A 14536-nucleotide genomic window follows, 5' to 3' on the forward strand; every position below is an offset into this window, starting at 1 on the left:
TCCTCATTAAGGGCTATTAGTAAGTACATCAGACTATATTTGCTGAGGTTAACCCCTTTCGGACGTTTGACCAAAATACAAGGGCAGCTACCCTACCTATTAGTGACAACAGCAAGAGTGAGAAACACAAGAAGGCTCAGGATCCCCTTAAAACTGTCCGTCTGCTGGGAAGGCTTTTTTAGCATACGTTTATGCTTCAATCAAGGAATTCTGTAAGTAACTTCATAAAGTGGGATTGGGTTACAGGCTGAAACACTGTTATTGTTACCCTGAAATAGAGGTTCCTCGATTTCTTTTTGCTTCACTAGAACCCTATAGATAATAGGGCAGGGCTGTTTATATGCATCACTGATAGCTCCTGAGAAAGAAACCAAACAGGGAATGAATAGAAGTAGAGATGAGGAAAGAAGGGTTTGAAGGAGGCTATAGTTAGATTAATAGAAGCAACGTAGGAGGGAGGGTGGGATCCCCTACCCCTCGTGTGAGACCCCCTACCCCTCGTGTAATGTAACGGGTGATCCTGGCGAGTCATTCTAGGTCCAGAGTTACCCTGGCTCCTTCACCCACCTGTATGATGGACCTCTGGAGGCACTACCGTTCATTTCTGGATCCCCGAAGGCCTCTGTGGTTTATGTTGTGCATAAAGCCATGCCCATAAAATAATGAGTATACTGATGAACACAAGAGAGGCATTGATTCGCTGCTGGCCATGCTGCCCAGTCTATATTTAGCCTCGATTTGTATTCTTCACTTCCATGCTCTCAATCCCTAGTATAAACTTGGCTAAAATTTTCCTTAACTTTTGGGACTGTCATGTTATCTCTGTGCCCTCCGAGAGGGCAGTATGTGTGTAAAGGTCTTCCCGAACCACTAAATGATTAACAGTGCCTTCGACTGTTTAACAGGGTCACACTAAAGCATTGACCTTTATTTTGTAGGTAGGAGGCCAAGTGGTGAAACAATTTTCAAAGAAAGAAAGTGCACTAGGAAATGGAAAAGAGAGACTTGTAGGATTGGGAGCTAGTTTTTTTCTATTGGGGTTCATTCATATAGGAAAAAAAATACCATGTAGATAAAAAGCAGCTTAACTGTTATATTTTGAGAGATTGCACACCTACTAGAAACCCCCCACCCTGAGCACTGGTTCCTATTTGTGTAGCCTCTGTAAGCTAGCCTTACCGGGGCTCAGTTTCCTCATCAGAAATAGAAGAGTTTTGATCTCAAGTCATTTCTGAGGATTTAACTAAGTACAGTGTGTGAAAGCTAGTGCCTGTTTGCTACTTAATAAAGGCCGTTTCCCTTTCTTGTTTCTCTTCTGCTTTTAAAAATTAAAATGTGGGCATCCTATAAATAAATCAAATAATAAAATGCATTTCAGTGGAATTGGGCCAGTTAAAGGAGGAAGGCCAGAGAATGAAAGCAGATGCACATGGGGACGAGCTGGGAGTGGACACCAACTTTGCAGGCTTTGGAAGGCGTGGGATTCACAAACCAAGGGAAAAGTTTATTCTTTAAGTTTAAAAAGAAAAAGGCTCACAAAAACATCATCAGAGTCTGTTAGCCAAATATTTCAGGCCCCATCTGAAGACTGGAAGCCCAGGAATTTTGGAAATACTATCCTTTCTTCATTTCAGTGGTAGAAACCTCAGACTTCCTGCTGTGGAAAGTGGGGGTGGCCAGTGTGTGTGTGTGTGTGTGTGTGTGTGTGTGTGTGTGTGTTTTGGTCAAGGAAAGGGTTGGGTTTTTCACCCCTCCCCCTGGATGGGTGCTGCCATCTGATGTCTGCAAGTGGCACTGCGGCTTCGCCTCTAGCTCTTAGGAACCCATTGAAATTAACCTGACCGTCTAGAGAGGTTCTTGTTTCAGGCTGGAGGCTTCAAGGATGAAGGTAGGTGACTGAGTTTCTAAAACTCAGTTAGCTTCGATATACTTTTTTTTTTGTAGTGGTGAAGAATTTACTGCTTACATGTTTCTTCCTTTTTAGTGTTAAGCTTCCTAATAGTGTTACTGAATGTAAAGTCACCAGACAGCTAAACAGGAACTCCATAGGATGCTGTGGCTCTGACCTTTTCTTATCTGTTCTTTGCTTTCTAGGGAAATCACGGTGAGCATACCATGCTATCTGATTCCATCTGATTCTGATACCATGCTATCTGAAGCTTGGAGTAAAAAGCATTTCTAAAAACAAGCCTAGCACTTTTTCTCAATATTTGCAACTGTAAAGATTTTACTTACTTATTTATTTGGAGCATGAGTTGGGGGAGGGGCAGAGGGAAAGAGAGAATCTGAAGCAGATTCTGTGCTCCATCCCACGACCCTGAGCTCACGACCAGAGCCAAAACCAAGAGTCGGTTGTTCAACTGACCGAGCCCCCCAGGTGCCCGCCCCTCAGTATTTGCAACTTTATTATTATCTTTTAAACTAATTTTTTCCATTCATGTTTTGCTACCGTAGAAATGTTTGCTTAGCATAATTTGCTGGAATGGTTGGAAAGAGGCCAGGATTGAGAGATGTGGAAATAGCATGGGACTAGACAAAGCCCCAAGGCACTTTGAGACAAGGGTAAAAAGTAGAGGAGGTTTTGGAATGGTTCAAAGCAAGCCTGAATTCTTTGCTGTGGTGATAGTTTTCTTCTGGTGTGAGTGTGGCCAGGGGAAAAGAGATGAGAGGGAGGAGAAATGTCAATGAAACAGTCTCTAGCAATGCCAAGCCTAATAGTCAGGGGTGGAGTGAGCCTGATGGGGCATTTCAGGTGTAGCAATAGCATTGGTATAGAGGTCCATGAAAATCCTTGTAGTTTATATTTACCACAGCCCTGGGGAATGTGCTTTGCACATATCAATTCCTCAACTAAATATTAACTGAATAAATGAGTAGGAGGGAACAGAGGACCTGGAACAGTAGAGGTTAGGAATGTGCTAGAGGACCCAGAGGAAATGAACTCCAGGATGGCTGAAGAATCATGAGTGCTGTAGAGAAAGACGGCAACCTGAGTTTGTAAAGTGCTGGGTCTGATTCCTCCTCTTCTTTCAGGGGACACAGCCCTGAGAACCCCCTGGTAGGCACCTGCCCCTTGAGCCCTGTGCAAGAGCAAAGGGAATATAAGGGTCTGTCATGTTGTTAGGTGACCAATGGAAGTCAGTTCTCAGGAGTTGGAGAAAAGGACAGCTATTAGGCTGGGGAAACCAAGGAGGAGGGTGTGGTTGGGAGTTGTAAGCACAAAGCTTACCCTTTTGGAATTGGACAGTACCTCATGAAGCCAGTTCATGACATAGGTGCTGGAGATGGAGGTTTGGAATCAAAGCAGGTGAGGAATGGGGAAGTAGAGGCTGCAGGTCATGGGTCCTAGGCAATGCATATTTGGAAAGAGGATGGGGAGCATGGTGCATGGTGTACTCTTAAGAAATACAGACTTTGAAGCCAGCAGGTCTTGGGATCCCTGACTTGGCCTTTCACCAGCTTTGACCTCAGTTGAGTCTCAATCTCTCTGAGCCTTCGTGTTTATCTTTTGAGAGCGGAGCAAGGAGGATGCTAATGGTACCTGTGGAAAAAAAGAGAATGCCATGACAGCATTTAGAATAGGGTCTAGCACATAGGAAATGCTCTCAAGCATTAGGTATGAATGTAATGTCTATGTATGTATGAGAGGTGTTTGGAGGTGAGCTGTCCAAATGACCTGGGGGTTAGAACTTATTACCTAATGGGAAAAGAAAGGACCATTCATCTTTTTTAAGAATATGAGAGTTAAGTCTATTACAGAATTATTGTAGAAATCTGTGTGCAGAATGTTCATTTCTCTGAATCTGGAAGCAGAGTGGACTTCATTATGATAATGCTACTTTGTATTTCTGTCATGCTTAGCAGGTTGGGAAGAGCTGCTACAGGAATGTTTTCATTTGCTCCTTCAAGATATTGGTAAGGGGAGTGTTGGTGTGATTTGTATATGAGGAAACAGACTGAGTGGGTACTGCCCTTTTGGCCTGAGGGTACATCTGTGTTTTCCCTGCATCTCCTTTAGCAGGGAGGCTGTAGGTCAAGGGAAGGATTTCCCAAGAGCCAACTGGTTCAGATCACCGAGGTATCTGGAAAATAGAGTTCTTGTTTTCTGGAATGACGTAGGTGCATGAAGGTCAAGGAGTGGTCCAAAGAACTCCTGAGGGCCCCACACAGCCCTGGGGCTCACCGAGTGCCACGGTGGTCAGAACCCCTCCTCTCAGGAGGATTTTGACATGATGTCTGATGTAGGGAAACATCAGAGCAAAGTTTCTAGTTCCAACATCCTCCCTAGCTTCCTCTTCCCTACGATGTGGAAGGCAGGTGCTCCCCAGTTCTCTGCTTTCTGCAGTATGATAAATGGGGGTACAGGGATGCCCCCAGAGTATCCTGAGATGGCATGTGCCATTTTTCACAGCAGCTAGTGTTCATCACGGGATGAATGTGCCAAGGCCTGGAATAGTCTTCCTTGGTCCTTTTCAGGGCTGTGGTCCTATGGTCCTATGGTCACCCTTTATGTGTTAGTAGCCTGACACCAGGTGCTATTGGAGAGAGCGTATTGGCCACTCTGATTCATGGAGGGGACCTGGATTTGGACTTGGGAAACCAGATCTCCTTCAGGGCCTGGCACCTACCAGGTTTATTGCTGCAAACAAGTCACTTAAGCTCTCAGCATTAATTTCTTCAAGTGTAGAATGAGGAGAGGAGAGTTAGCTACTCATTTCTGTGGCTCTTTGCAACTGAATCCAGCTAAGCCAGAGAATGTGCAAGTCTCTGACAAACGTCCTCACACTCTGACTTAGTGATGTCCTGTATGGGAAGTTGACCTAAGGAAGCATCCTTGGTATGTGTGTGAGCTCAGAGGATGCTCCCTGCAGGCAGAGCAGATTAAACAGCATCATGCGGGATAGAACCCTCAGGTACAATAATAAAGGACTTGTTAAGTTAGCAATAATGCATCTGCCTAAGAAAATACCGTGTGGTTTCTAAAAGTGTTTACTTATTTATTTTTTATTATTTATTTTTTAAAAAAGATTTTATTAATTCATGAGAGACACACACACACACACACAGGGAGAGAGAGAGAGAGAGGCAGAGACATAGGCAGAGGGAGAAGCAGGCTCCATGCTGGGAGCCCGATGCGGGACTTGATCCTGGGACGAAGGCAGGTGCCAAACCACTGAGCCACCCAGGTGTCCCTAAAACTGTTTTTATTGAATAACATTTAGTGTTCTAGTAAAACCTATAGAGGCTATTAAGTGAGAATTCAGTTTACCTAACCATGATCCCATTTCTGTAGAGATAGAAGTATATCAACATATATATTGAAGAAAGCATGGAATGTTATGTAGGTATTGGGTACCTCTGGGAGGCAGCATCTTGAGTGATTCGTTTTTTTCTTTGTGCTTATCAGTATTTTCTAAGTATCCTACTGGGGATGGGTGTTACTTTTGTAAAAGGAAAATAAACTGTAGAAGTTACTTTAAAATGTTTCACCTACTTTAACGGATACTTACAGACTCCTGCTGCATGTAGGGCGTTGTACTAAAGGCTTCCAAATTCCTCCAGATAATGGATAAAGGACTCCCTGTCCCCTTTGCCTCCTCAGGAAAGGCAGCAGCATGGCCAGTGTGCTGTCCCGGCGCCTTGGCAAGCGGTCCCTCCTGGGAGCCCGGGTGTTGGGGCCCCCCGGGGCTGCCCCACCCTCAGAGCCTCAGACTGAGCTGCTGGAAGGGGCGGCTCCCCAGTCCTTCCTCGCCTCTAAGGACATTTCCTGCCAGGAGCAGCCCAAGGAAATCCTCAAGGCTCCTGGTACCTCAGGCCTCCAGCAAGTGATCTTTCAGCCTGGGCAGAAGGTAGGTTGATCCCCTGGTAGACAGGTGTCTGATCTCCCCTGACTTGGGGCTGGCAGGCCAGCAGCACCCTGAGTGCCCGGCCAGAAACTCTCTGGGTACCAGTTTGTACATAGACCTTTTACTTGTAGCCCTGTGGGCCCTTGGGCAGCAGGCTTCCCTAGAGAATGAGCCATCATTAGCAGACCCAGGGCTCCTCCATGACAGCGCTGTCAGGCCTCTGTTATTCTGGACTTAGGCCTACTCAAAGCCTCAGTTCAGAGCACGGCAAGAGCTCAGTTTCTCCATCTGCCTCAGTTTCCAACTTGACAAAACAAGACTCTTAGGCTTGTAAGAGATAATATTGCACCTTTGAATTGCCTTTAGACGCTTTCTTTTTTAAAACTTTTATTTATTTATTCATGAGAGACACAGAGAGAGGCAGAGGCACAGGCAGAGGGAGAAGCAGGCTCCCTTTGGGGAGCCCATTGTGGGACTCAATTGCAGGACCCTGGGATCATGACTTGAGCCAAAGGCAGACACTCAACTACTGAGCCACCCAGGTGCCTTTTGCCTTTAGACATTTTCAAAATGCAAAGGTGTTGGTTTAGTCAGAGTGACATTTGGATTTCCTTTTTTAGTGTTCTCTCCCCTTGTGGCAGAGCCCAGTCATCATCTGTACCTGATATAACCACTAGGTCCAAGTGCATTGCCTTCTTGAGGGCCCATAAATAGAGACTCTACCTTTTGTCTCCTGCTGAGGCCTGTGTTGTCCAGGCCTCTCTTCCCATAATGTAAGGTGACCTGCCAACTGCTAGGCACCCCTTGAGAGAGGTCTACCTCTCCATTGCCACTATCTTGTCCCCAGGTAGACTTAGAATTCCCTGAAGGGAAAAATGCAGGGCTGATCAGTTCCAGGTATAGTTGGGAATATATATAGACAGTAGATATATAGGACTTCAAAGGCAAGACAAAGCAAGACATCAAGAGAATGGATACAGATTCCAAATTCATTTGGTAGAGAATTTAATCCATTTACATTTAAAGTAATTATTGATAGGTAAGGACTTCTTCTTTTGTTAATTGTTTTCTGACTTACAGTTCTTTTCTTCCCCTCTTGCTGTCTTCCCTTGTGAGTTGTTAATTTTTTTGTAGTTATATGCTTTGATTCCTTTCTCTTTATCTTTTGTGTATCTATTATTATTACTTTTCTTAAGGTTTTTTTTTTTTTAAAGAGATCTTATTTATTTATTCATGATAGAGAGAGAGAGAGAGAGAGAGGGAGGCAGAGACACAGGCAGAGGGAGAAGCAGGCTCCATACCGGGAGCCCGACGTGGGACTTGATCCCGGGACTCCAGGATCGTGCCCTGGGCCAAAGGCAGGCGCTAAACCGCTGAGCCACCCAGGGATCCTCTCTTTTGTGTATCTATTAGAGTGTTTTTCTTTCTGGGTTACTGTGAAGCTTACAGAAAAAAAACCATCTTATGTTTGTAACAGTCTATTTCAAGATGATAACAACTTAACTTTAATGGTATATAGATTCCAAAATCAGAAGGTCCAGAAACTGGCATATTTGCTTCAGAGAGTTTATAAGGATCTGTTTTGGGAAGAACTGATCTACTGTGGATAATTTGGGTACTCAGGTGGGAATCAGGTACCTGAGAACATGTATTTGAATTAAAAATTAGAGAAGCAGTTTGTGGTAGGTGGATCCTGGCTCTCAGAACAGGGGGCCTATGGCATAAGAACTACTAAGTACTGACCACCGATTGCTCTTTTTTACCCCCTCAGGTTTATGTGTGGTATGGAGGTCAAGAGTGCACAGGACTGGTGGAGCAGCATCGTTGGGCAGAGGATAAAGTGATGGTCTGGCTTTTGGATCAGAAGTTACAAATCTGCTGTAAAGCGGAGGAGGTGTGGCTGGCAGAGCTACAGGGTCCCATCCCTCAGGCACCACCTCTGGAACAGGGAACCCAGACACCAGCCTATAGGCCTGTCTCTAGGAACATTGATGTCCCAAAGAGGTTTGTGTGGGAGCACCTGGGCTCTGAAAGTCATATGGGTGGTGAGGTGTGGGGTTATGGGATGTCTTGTGATAGGGAAGGAATGTGAAAGTCCTAGGTGTCTAGTTGTCAAGATCTTGGACAAATGGGATACAGAGAGGGAGCGTCCTTTAAAAAAAAAAAACACCTCAGAAACACCTCAGAATACCATCTTTTCTTCTCTGTAGCTCTGTTATGGGTGGCATATCTTTGGTGTGGCTAAGGGCTATTTCCCCCCTTCATCCTTAAATTAAAACGAGTAGTTTTTCATGATGAGAGGCAGGAAAAAATAGCTTAGATCAGGAGTCTGCAAACTTGTTCTGAGTGGGCCAGAAAGTAAATCACATAGGTTTGGGAGCCAAATAGTCTTCATCCTGGCTACTCAGCTCTGCTGTGGCAGTGTCAGAGGAGCCACAGACAATACAGAAACACAGGGCATGGTTGTGCTCCAATAAAACATTACTTACAGACACTCAGATTGTAATGTTATATGATTTTCATGTGTCACATATCAAGAGATAATTCTTTTGGTTTTTAATGCCATATAAAAATCTTCCCTTATGAGTCATATAAAAACAGGCAGCAAAAACAACAACAAAAAAAACAAAAAAAAACAGGCAGCAGAGCATGTTGGCCCACAGATTGCTGACCCCTCGCTTAGATACTCAACACCATTGATGAGTGAAGAATGTATATTTTGCTTTAGAATTTTATGATACAAATTTTGCCCTAGAATATACATATATAATCTCCTAATTTCTGTATTATGTACTCTGTTATACATTGATATTTTAAGATTTTTTTTTTTTATATTTTAAGATTAAGAAGGGAAATCTGCCAGTGAAGACTGCCTTACATATAGGATGTGTAAGCACTTAGGTCTCATTTTCACATCTTCTGCTGTGCTTGCCTCTGGGTACTACTGTTACAGGATATCTAATGTCTTTACACCAGACCAGAGCAATAATATTTGATTGTGAATTCAGTGGAATGCTGGCAAATAAATTATTTTACTGTCCTATGGAAATAAATATTCAAAAGATCAGACAAAAAGAGGATGCACATTTGTTTAGTATGATACTCGATTTAGTTACTTTCAGACCCTGTTGCATATTTCAGTGTCTAAATAGTAAAGAATGAATTAATACAATCCTTTGAAATAGATGAGCCACCTAGAAATTTATTTCAGAATAACTTTTCATACTTTAGCCATAGCTTACAGCTCCAAGTTTACTTCCACATAATGTAACTTTATGTGGATTTTTAAAGAAGTTACATGTAAAATACTATAGAACTCTGCTGTCTGAAGCATTGAGATTTGTACCAGGAGATTTATTTTAGTGTTTCTGGTTTACTTGCTCATTGGCTTGTGTACTAGGTTCAGAAGCTATCAGAATACCTCATCATTTTTCTCAGGGGAGGGGAAAGGAACTGGTTAGTGTAATTGGTTCCTCTTCAGTTTAATAGAAGAGTGGGGGGAAGGAAGGTAATTTTAGTGCTTTCGAATCCCAGCAGGCATCTATTTGCTCATGGTTGATTTTATGACTTTCACTCATCTTCCTTTGCCCCCAAATAAAATCCTCCACTTTAAGCTGCAGTTAGAGGGCCAACGTGAATTTAGCGGGGGACGGAGCTGCCTCTAGGTGTCAGCAGTGGCATGGGGACCCACCTGCTTGCACTGGGGTTGACTGATAGTAGGAATGCCATTCAGAGTGGGTATTTTTCATCAAGAATGAGGAGAGGCCTTCATGCTTTATTTAACGCACACACTGGCTGATTGGAGTGGGGGCACGGAGGGGACAGTCCAAAAGTGTGAGCTGATCACGCGCCCCGCTGTCAGGAAGTAACCTTTGGCACTCACCCACTTGAATTCAGGAAGTCGGACGCAGTGGAAATGGATGAGATGATGGCGGCCATGGTCCTGACATCCCTGTCCTGCAGCCCTGTCGTGCAGAGCCCTCCTGGGGCCGAGGCCAACTTCTCTGGTGAGGAAGGGGGCCCCCTGGCGGCTTCTGGGTGTGGTGCAGGCCCGCCACTGACTGCCTCTGCTTTGACCAGCCCGTTGTGGGCCAGTAGGAGGATTTCTGGAGTCTCTTCCCCACTGGCTCCTTAGACTGGCTGAGTGACATTGAGTTAGATGCTTCCATTCTTTTTCTTCAGCTTCCTCAGCTGGGGAGGAGTTTCCGGGTGCCTTGTGAAGATGATTGAGCACGAGGCTCAGCCACTCGAGTGGCCACTCGAGTAAGTTCTTCTATGGGAGTAAGTGAGCGAGGCACTTTGGTGGGGGCCTGAACAGGGCCAGTCGAGCAATATTTTAGTTCACGAAGGGGAAGCTTACCAAATGGTCCCCTGGTGGCCTCAGAAGATTCACGCCCCCGATCCAAGTGCCTACTTCAGCCTTGTAAATCAGAGCAGGCCTACAGGCCAAGGACCTGGAATACATGAGCTGAAGTCTAACAAATTGAACTGCTTAATGCAAAGCAAGAGTAAAGGACTTCATGGCCAATTTCTTTTTTTTCTTTTTTTTTTTTTTTTTTTTTCAATTTCTTGATTAAAAGAAAATCCTTCTGGTGCGACCCCTAAACACATTATCATTAATATGGGAGGAAGAAGGGTTGCTGGATGCTAGTAGTTTGACGAGACTGGTAGTGAACCTGAAGTTCTTTTCGAAATTCACTGTAAAACTGGCCTAACTTACTCCCAGGGAATAACTTTTTTTCATTGGTGACATCTAACTGAATTGCAAGCTACTTAAAAGCTGATAGGAAAATATGAGTTAGCTCAGAACACATGCCAGGAGGAAAGTGGCCTTTACAAGTATCCGTCATAAGGAATTTCCCTAGATGGAAGGTAAATCTGAAGGAGCAGTGAGGCAAGCTTACTTTCTTCACCCAGAGCCTGTCATCAAGGCTGAGGCTGCTAGTGCGAGTCATGGCAGTCAGATGGCACCTAGTCGTGGAGCTCAGCACCGCTGGCCTGCTCTGTTAGCTCTTGGGAGCCGCACAAGCAAAACGGGGAGGAAAAGAATCAATCTTACATTTTTAAGAAATTCTGCAGGTTTAGGAGATCTGGGAGGTTTGTCAACAGGAGGAAGATCAGGAATGTGTCATAAAGGGAAACAAATCACTGACTCCGTTCCCATCAGGTTATATGTGTATGTTTAGTACATCAATACGTGTTCACACACACCCTGACACCAACATATGCACACCTGACTGATACTATGCCTGAACCTGACATCTTAGGTCCCTGTTTGACAAACATTTTTCATTGTCTATTAAAGATTCTTTTTTCATTACAATGTATTTCTAATCTATGGTCAAAGTCAGTGGAAAAATAAGTCTTTCTTGGCAGCTGATTATATTGAAGTATTCTGCAAGGTGAGCTCTATGCTTTGCTGTACTTGTGGGTATATTTGCACAGAAGCCACCTATTTTCTTTATTCTCTGTATTGTTAGGATGGGTGTCTGTGTGTGTGTGTGTGTGTGAACAGAGGAAATTATAAATATTTCTTAGAAATTCAGTGTAAACTCTCATAGTTATGCAGAGGAACACTTTGTTTTCATGGTATAGAATATCTATTAACCTTACCCTAGAAGATCTAATGATCGGGCACCAGGGTGGCTCAGTGGTTGTGCATCTGCCTTTGGCTCAGATTATGATCCCAGGGTCCTGGGATCAAGTCCTGCATCAGGCTCCCTACAGGGAGCCTGCTTCTCCCTCTGTCTGTGTCTCTGCCTCTCTGTGTGTCTCATGAATAAATAAAATCTTAAAAAAAAATCTCATAACCTAAGGTAGAGTCATTTATGTTTATCTTATAATTTATAGATTAATTTATGATTTAACATTTGTTATTTCGTTTTCTGTTTTTCTTCCTTTGTATGTCAATTTGCCAGTTTTGACATTTGAACCATTTGAATGGTTCCTCCGTGGAAGGCTGCTGTATTGTAGGGTTGGCCTACTGTTTGACCTACCTTTTTTCTCTAGAGTCTTTTTTTAATGTTTTTTTTTAAATTTTTTTAAAATTTATTTATGATAGTCATACAGAGAGAGAGAGAGAGGCAGAGACACAGGCAGAGGGAGAAGCAGGCTCCATGCACCGGGAGCCCGATGTGGGATTCGATCCCGGGTCTCCAGGATCGCGCCCTGGGCCAAAGGCAGGCGCCAAACCGCTGCGCCACCCAGGGATCCCCTCTCTAGAGTCTTGATCACACTAAACGTAGCATTCTGTTCCCTGGCCCTTATTTCCCTAATAGGTGTCCTAAGTAGATGTGTGGGCCCTGGACCTACTGGCCTGTTGGTGGCTCCTGAGTTCTTCCCTGAAGGGCTATCCTGTTTTTTTTTTTTTTTTTTCAGATTTATTTATTTTAGAGAGAGAGAAAGAGAGCAAGCTTGGGGGTGGGGGGGATAGAGGGAGAGGGAGGAGAGGGAGAGACAGAGAATCTCAAGCAGACTCCTCATCAAGCATGGAGCCCAACACGAGGCTTGATCCCAGGACCCTGAGATCATGACCTGAGCTGAAATCAAGAGTCAGATGCTTAACCAACAGAGTCACCCAGGCATCATGAAGGGTTACCCTGTTTTAAGCCCTATGTGTACATGTTGAAACTCTGGATTTTCAAGAAGTCATAGCTTTGAGACTTGACAGTGATACTTGGGGAGGGAAGAATTCCTCCATCCTGTTCTTTTTGGGTGAATTCTTTTTGAATTCCTCCATCCTGTTCTTTTTCTCTTCATATGGAGGAGAGCCTGCATTGGAAACATGTAATGCTGAGAGTCTATTTCAGATGTCTAGATGAGCCTAGAAGCAGTTGGGAATCCGGAGCAGGATGAGAGAAAAACCGTTGGATTTTTATCCCGGCCACAAGGGACATGGTAGCGGATCTCAGAATCCAGGGTAGGGCAGCTCTGTGGAGCACCTGCCCTTGTTGGCAGTTGGGACTTTAGGGGACATGGCTGCCATACCTTGTCCCTGGCTTTTTCCGCCTCCTTCTCTTGCTATTTCCGTGTATCAGAATTTCAGATTCTCCTGTCCCATAAATCAATCTGGATTTATGGCCTAGGCAGGGAGGGTCTGGGTTGCACCTAAAAAAGTAGCCTGAAGAAAGGCAGTGTAGAAACTGAAGAATGCACCTGTCTCCCTGCAGTCTTCTTCCTGTCCAGACACACAGCTGGGAGCAGGACAGTGAGTTCAGGGCTGTAGCAGGTGGAAGGGTCTCCCCGACATCTCATGGTCAGTCTGAATTGCCCTCAGAGTTTCTTTCCTTCTTCAGACGTGTTACTTGTGGATAAAAGCAGGAGCCGCCCGGGCTGTAGTTAGCTCTGGTAAATGTTACACCTCCCGTAGCTGTAAGGGCTGGTAGGATTGTTTCTCACACGCAGGTTTTGGTGTCCTTGCCTGGGTTTAAATTATGGAAAGGCATTTTTCAAGAAAGCCTGACCAAGGAACCCTTCAGTTGGCCTTTCCATCTGCCTTTGCTGTGGAGAAAGGGTCTCAAGTGAGACCTCGCACGCTGGTTTGTGCAAGTTCTCACCGACCCTCTTATGTCTAGATGCAGAGGAAGGTCTTGCCCCTCCCCACACCGGACACCCTACTCTCCCCCTGCCGTTTTTTTTTTTTTTTTAAACACATAAAGTGAGAAATACATTTTAATTAGGTTATCCTTCTATTAATAATCTATAAAAGAAAGTTGCAGTGTGTGTCTGTGGGTTAATGATTATCAACATGGCTGTGGTAGGAAATGCCCACTAGTGCAGAGCCGGGCTACTTCATGGAAGCTCAGAAAGGAAAGATTTTAGGGTCCTCCCCCACTCAAGGAAGTGGCAAAGCCAGGCAGAGCCAGAGCCAGCAATTGGATTCAGGAAGCCAGACTCCAAACTAGAATTTCATGGCCTCTGACTGGGGCTGCTGGTACGAATCTGATGTAGACAGAGCTGTGCCAGGGGCCCTGCCTGGGGATAGCATGTGAATGCCTCTGTCTTCTCTCTCTGGGCAGCTTCCCGAGCCGCCTGTGATCCGTGGAAGGAAAGCGGTGATGTGTCTGACAGTGGCAGCAGCACCACCAGCGGGCACTGGAGTGCGAGCAGTGGCATTTCTACTCCCTCGCCTCCCCACCCTCAGGCCAGCCCCAAGTATTTGGGGGATGCCTTTGGTTCTCCCCAAACTGATAATGGATTTGAGACCGATCCAGATGCTTTCCTGTTGGATGAACCAGCTCCACGCAAAAGAAAGGTACGTGGTATGGTGTGGCGCTGACATCGGCTTGAGGCCCAGCTGTAGAGGGGTGGGGTGGGGGAGGTGGTGGTGGCGGCATGGGTCCTTAGGTCTTTAGTGTTCTCAGGCTCCATCCCATTTCCATTTTCCTTTGCTCCTGTGTTCCCTCATGATATCCCCAGGGGCACACTCCTCCTCCTTCACACTGGTTCCTTTTTATCTCTGCCCCAATCCCTGCCTTCTTCACTGCACTCATATAGGGCCCATGCACGAGGGCCTCCTGTGGGGTCTTATCCCCAGCACCCAGCACTGCTGCTAGCAGCAGGACCATCTCCTGGGTCTGGGCTTTCTGCCTCTGCCTATCAGTTTCTCTGGTCCCAGAGAATCCCTTCCTTAGAGCTTTTTGTTGGGTTCTGTTTGAGGGCAGCTGAAGTCCCCACTGGGTGAGGATGAG

At 45.1% G+C, this 14536-nt stretch overlaps 1 protein-coding gene across 2 annotated transcripts in view; it reads left to right on the forward strand.

The window, feature by feature from the left end:
* ZNF395 (zinc finger protein 395) overlaps positions 1–14536 on the forward strand; it is a 46462-nt gene that overhangs the window by 24593 nt on the left and 7333 nt on the right. For both annotated transcript variants that reach the window (XM_072796151.1, XM_072796152.1), the window contains exons 2-5: positions 5603–5849; positions 7618–7850; positions 9744–9853; positions 13865–14100. In XM_072796151.1, the coding sequence (XP_072652252.1) occupies positions 5616–5849; positions 7618–7850; positions 9744–9853; positions 13865–14100 (813 nt within the window). In that variant the 5' untranslated portion in view covers positions 5603–5615. The remainder of the gene's footprint in view (positions 1–5602; positions 5850–7617; positions 7851–9743; positions 9854–13864; positions 14101–14536) is intronic.

Source organism: Canis lupus, chromosome 24 (genome assembly GCF_048164855.1).
Source record: "Canis lupus baileyi chromosome 24, mCanLup2.hap1, whole genome shotgun sequence".
NCBI classification, from domain to species: Eukaryota; Metazoa; Chordata; class Mammalia; order Carnivora; family Canidae; genus Canis; species Canis lupus.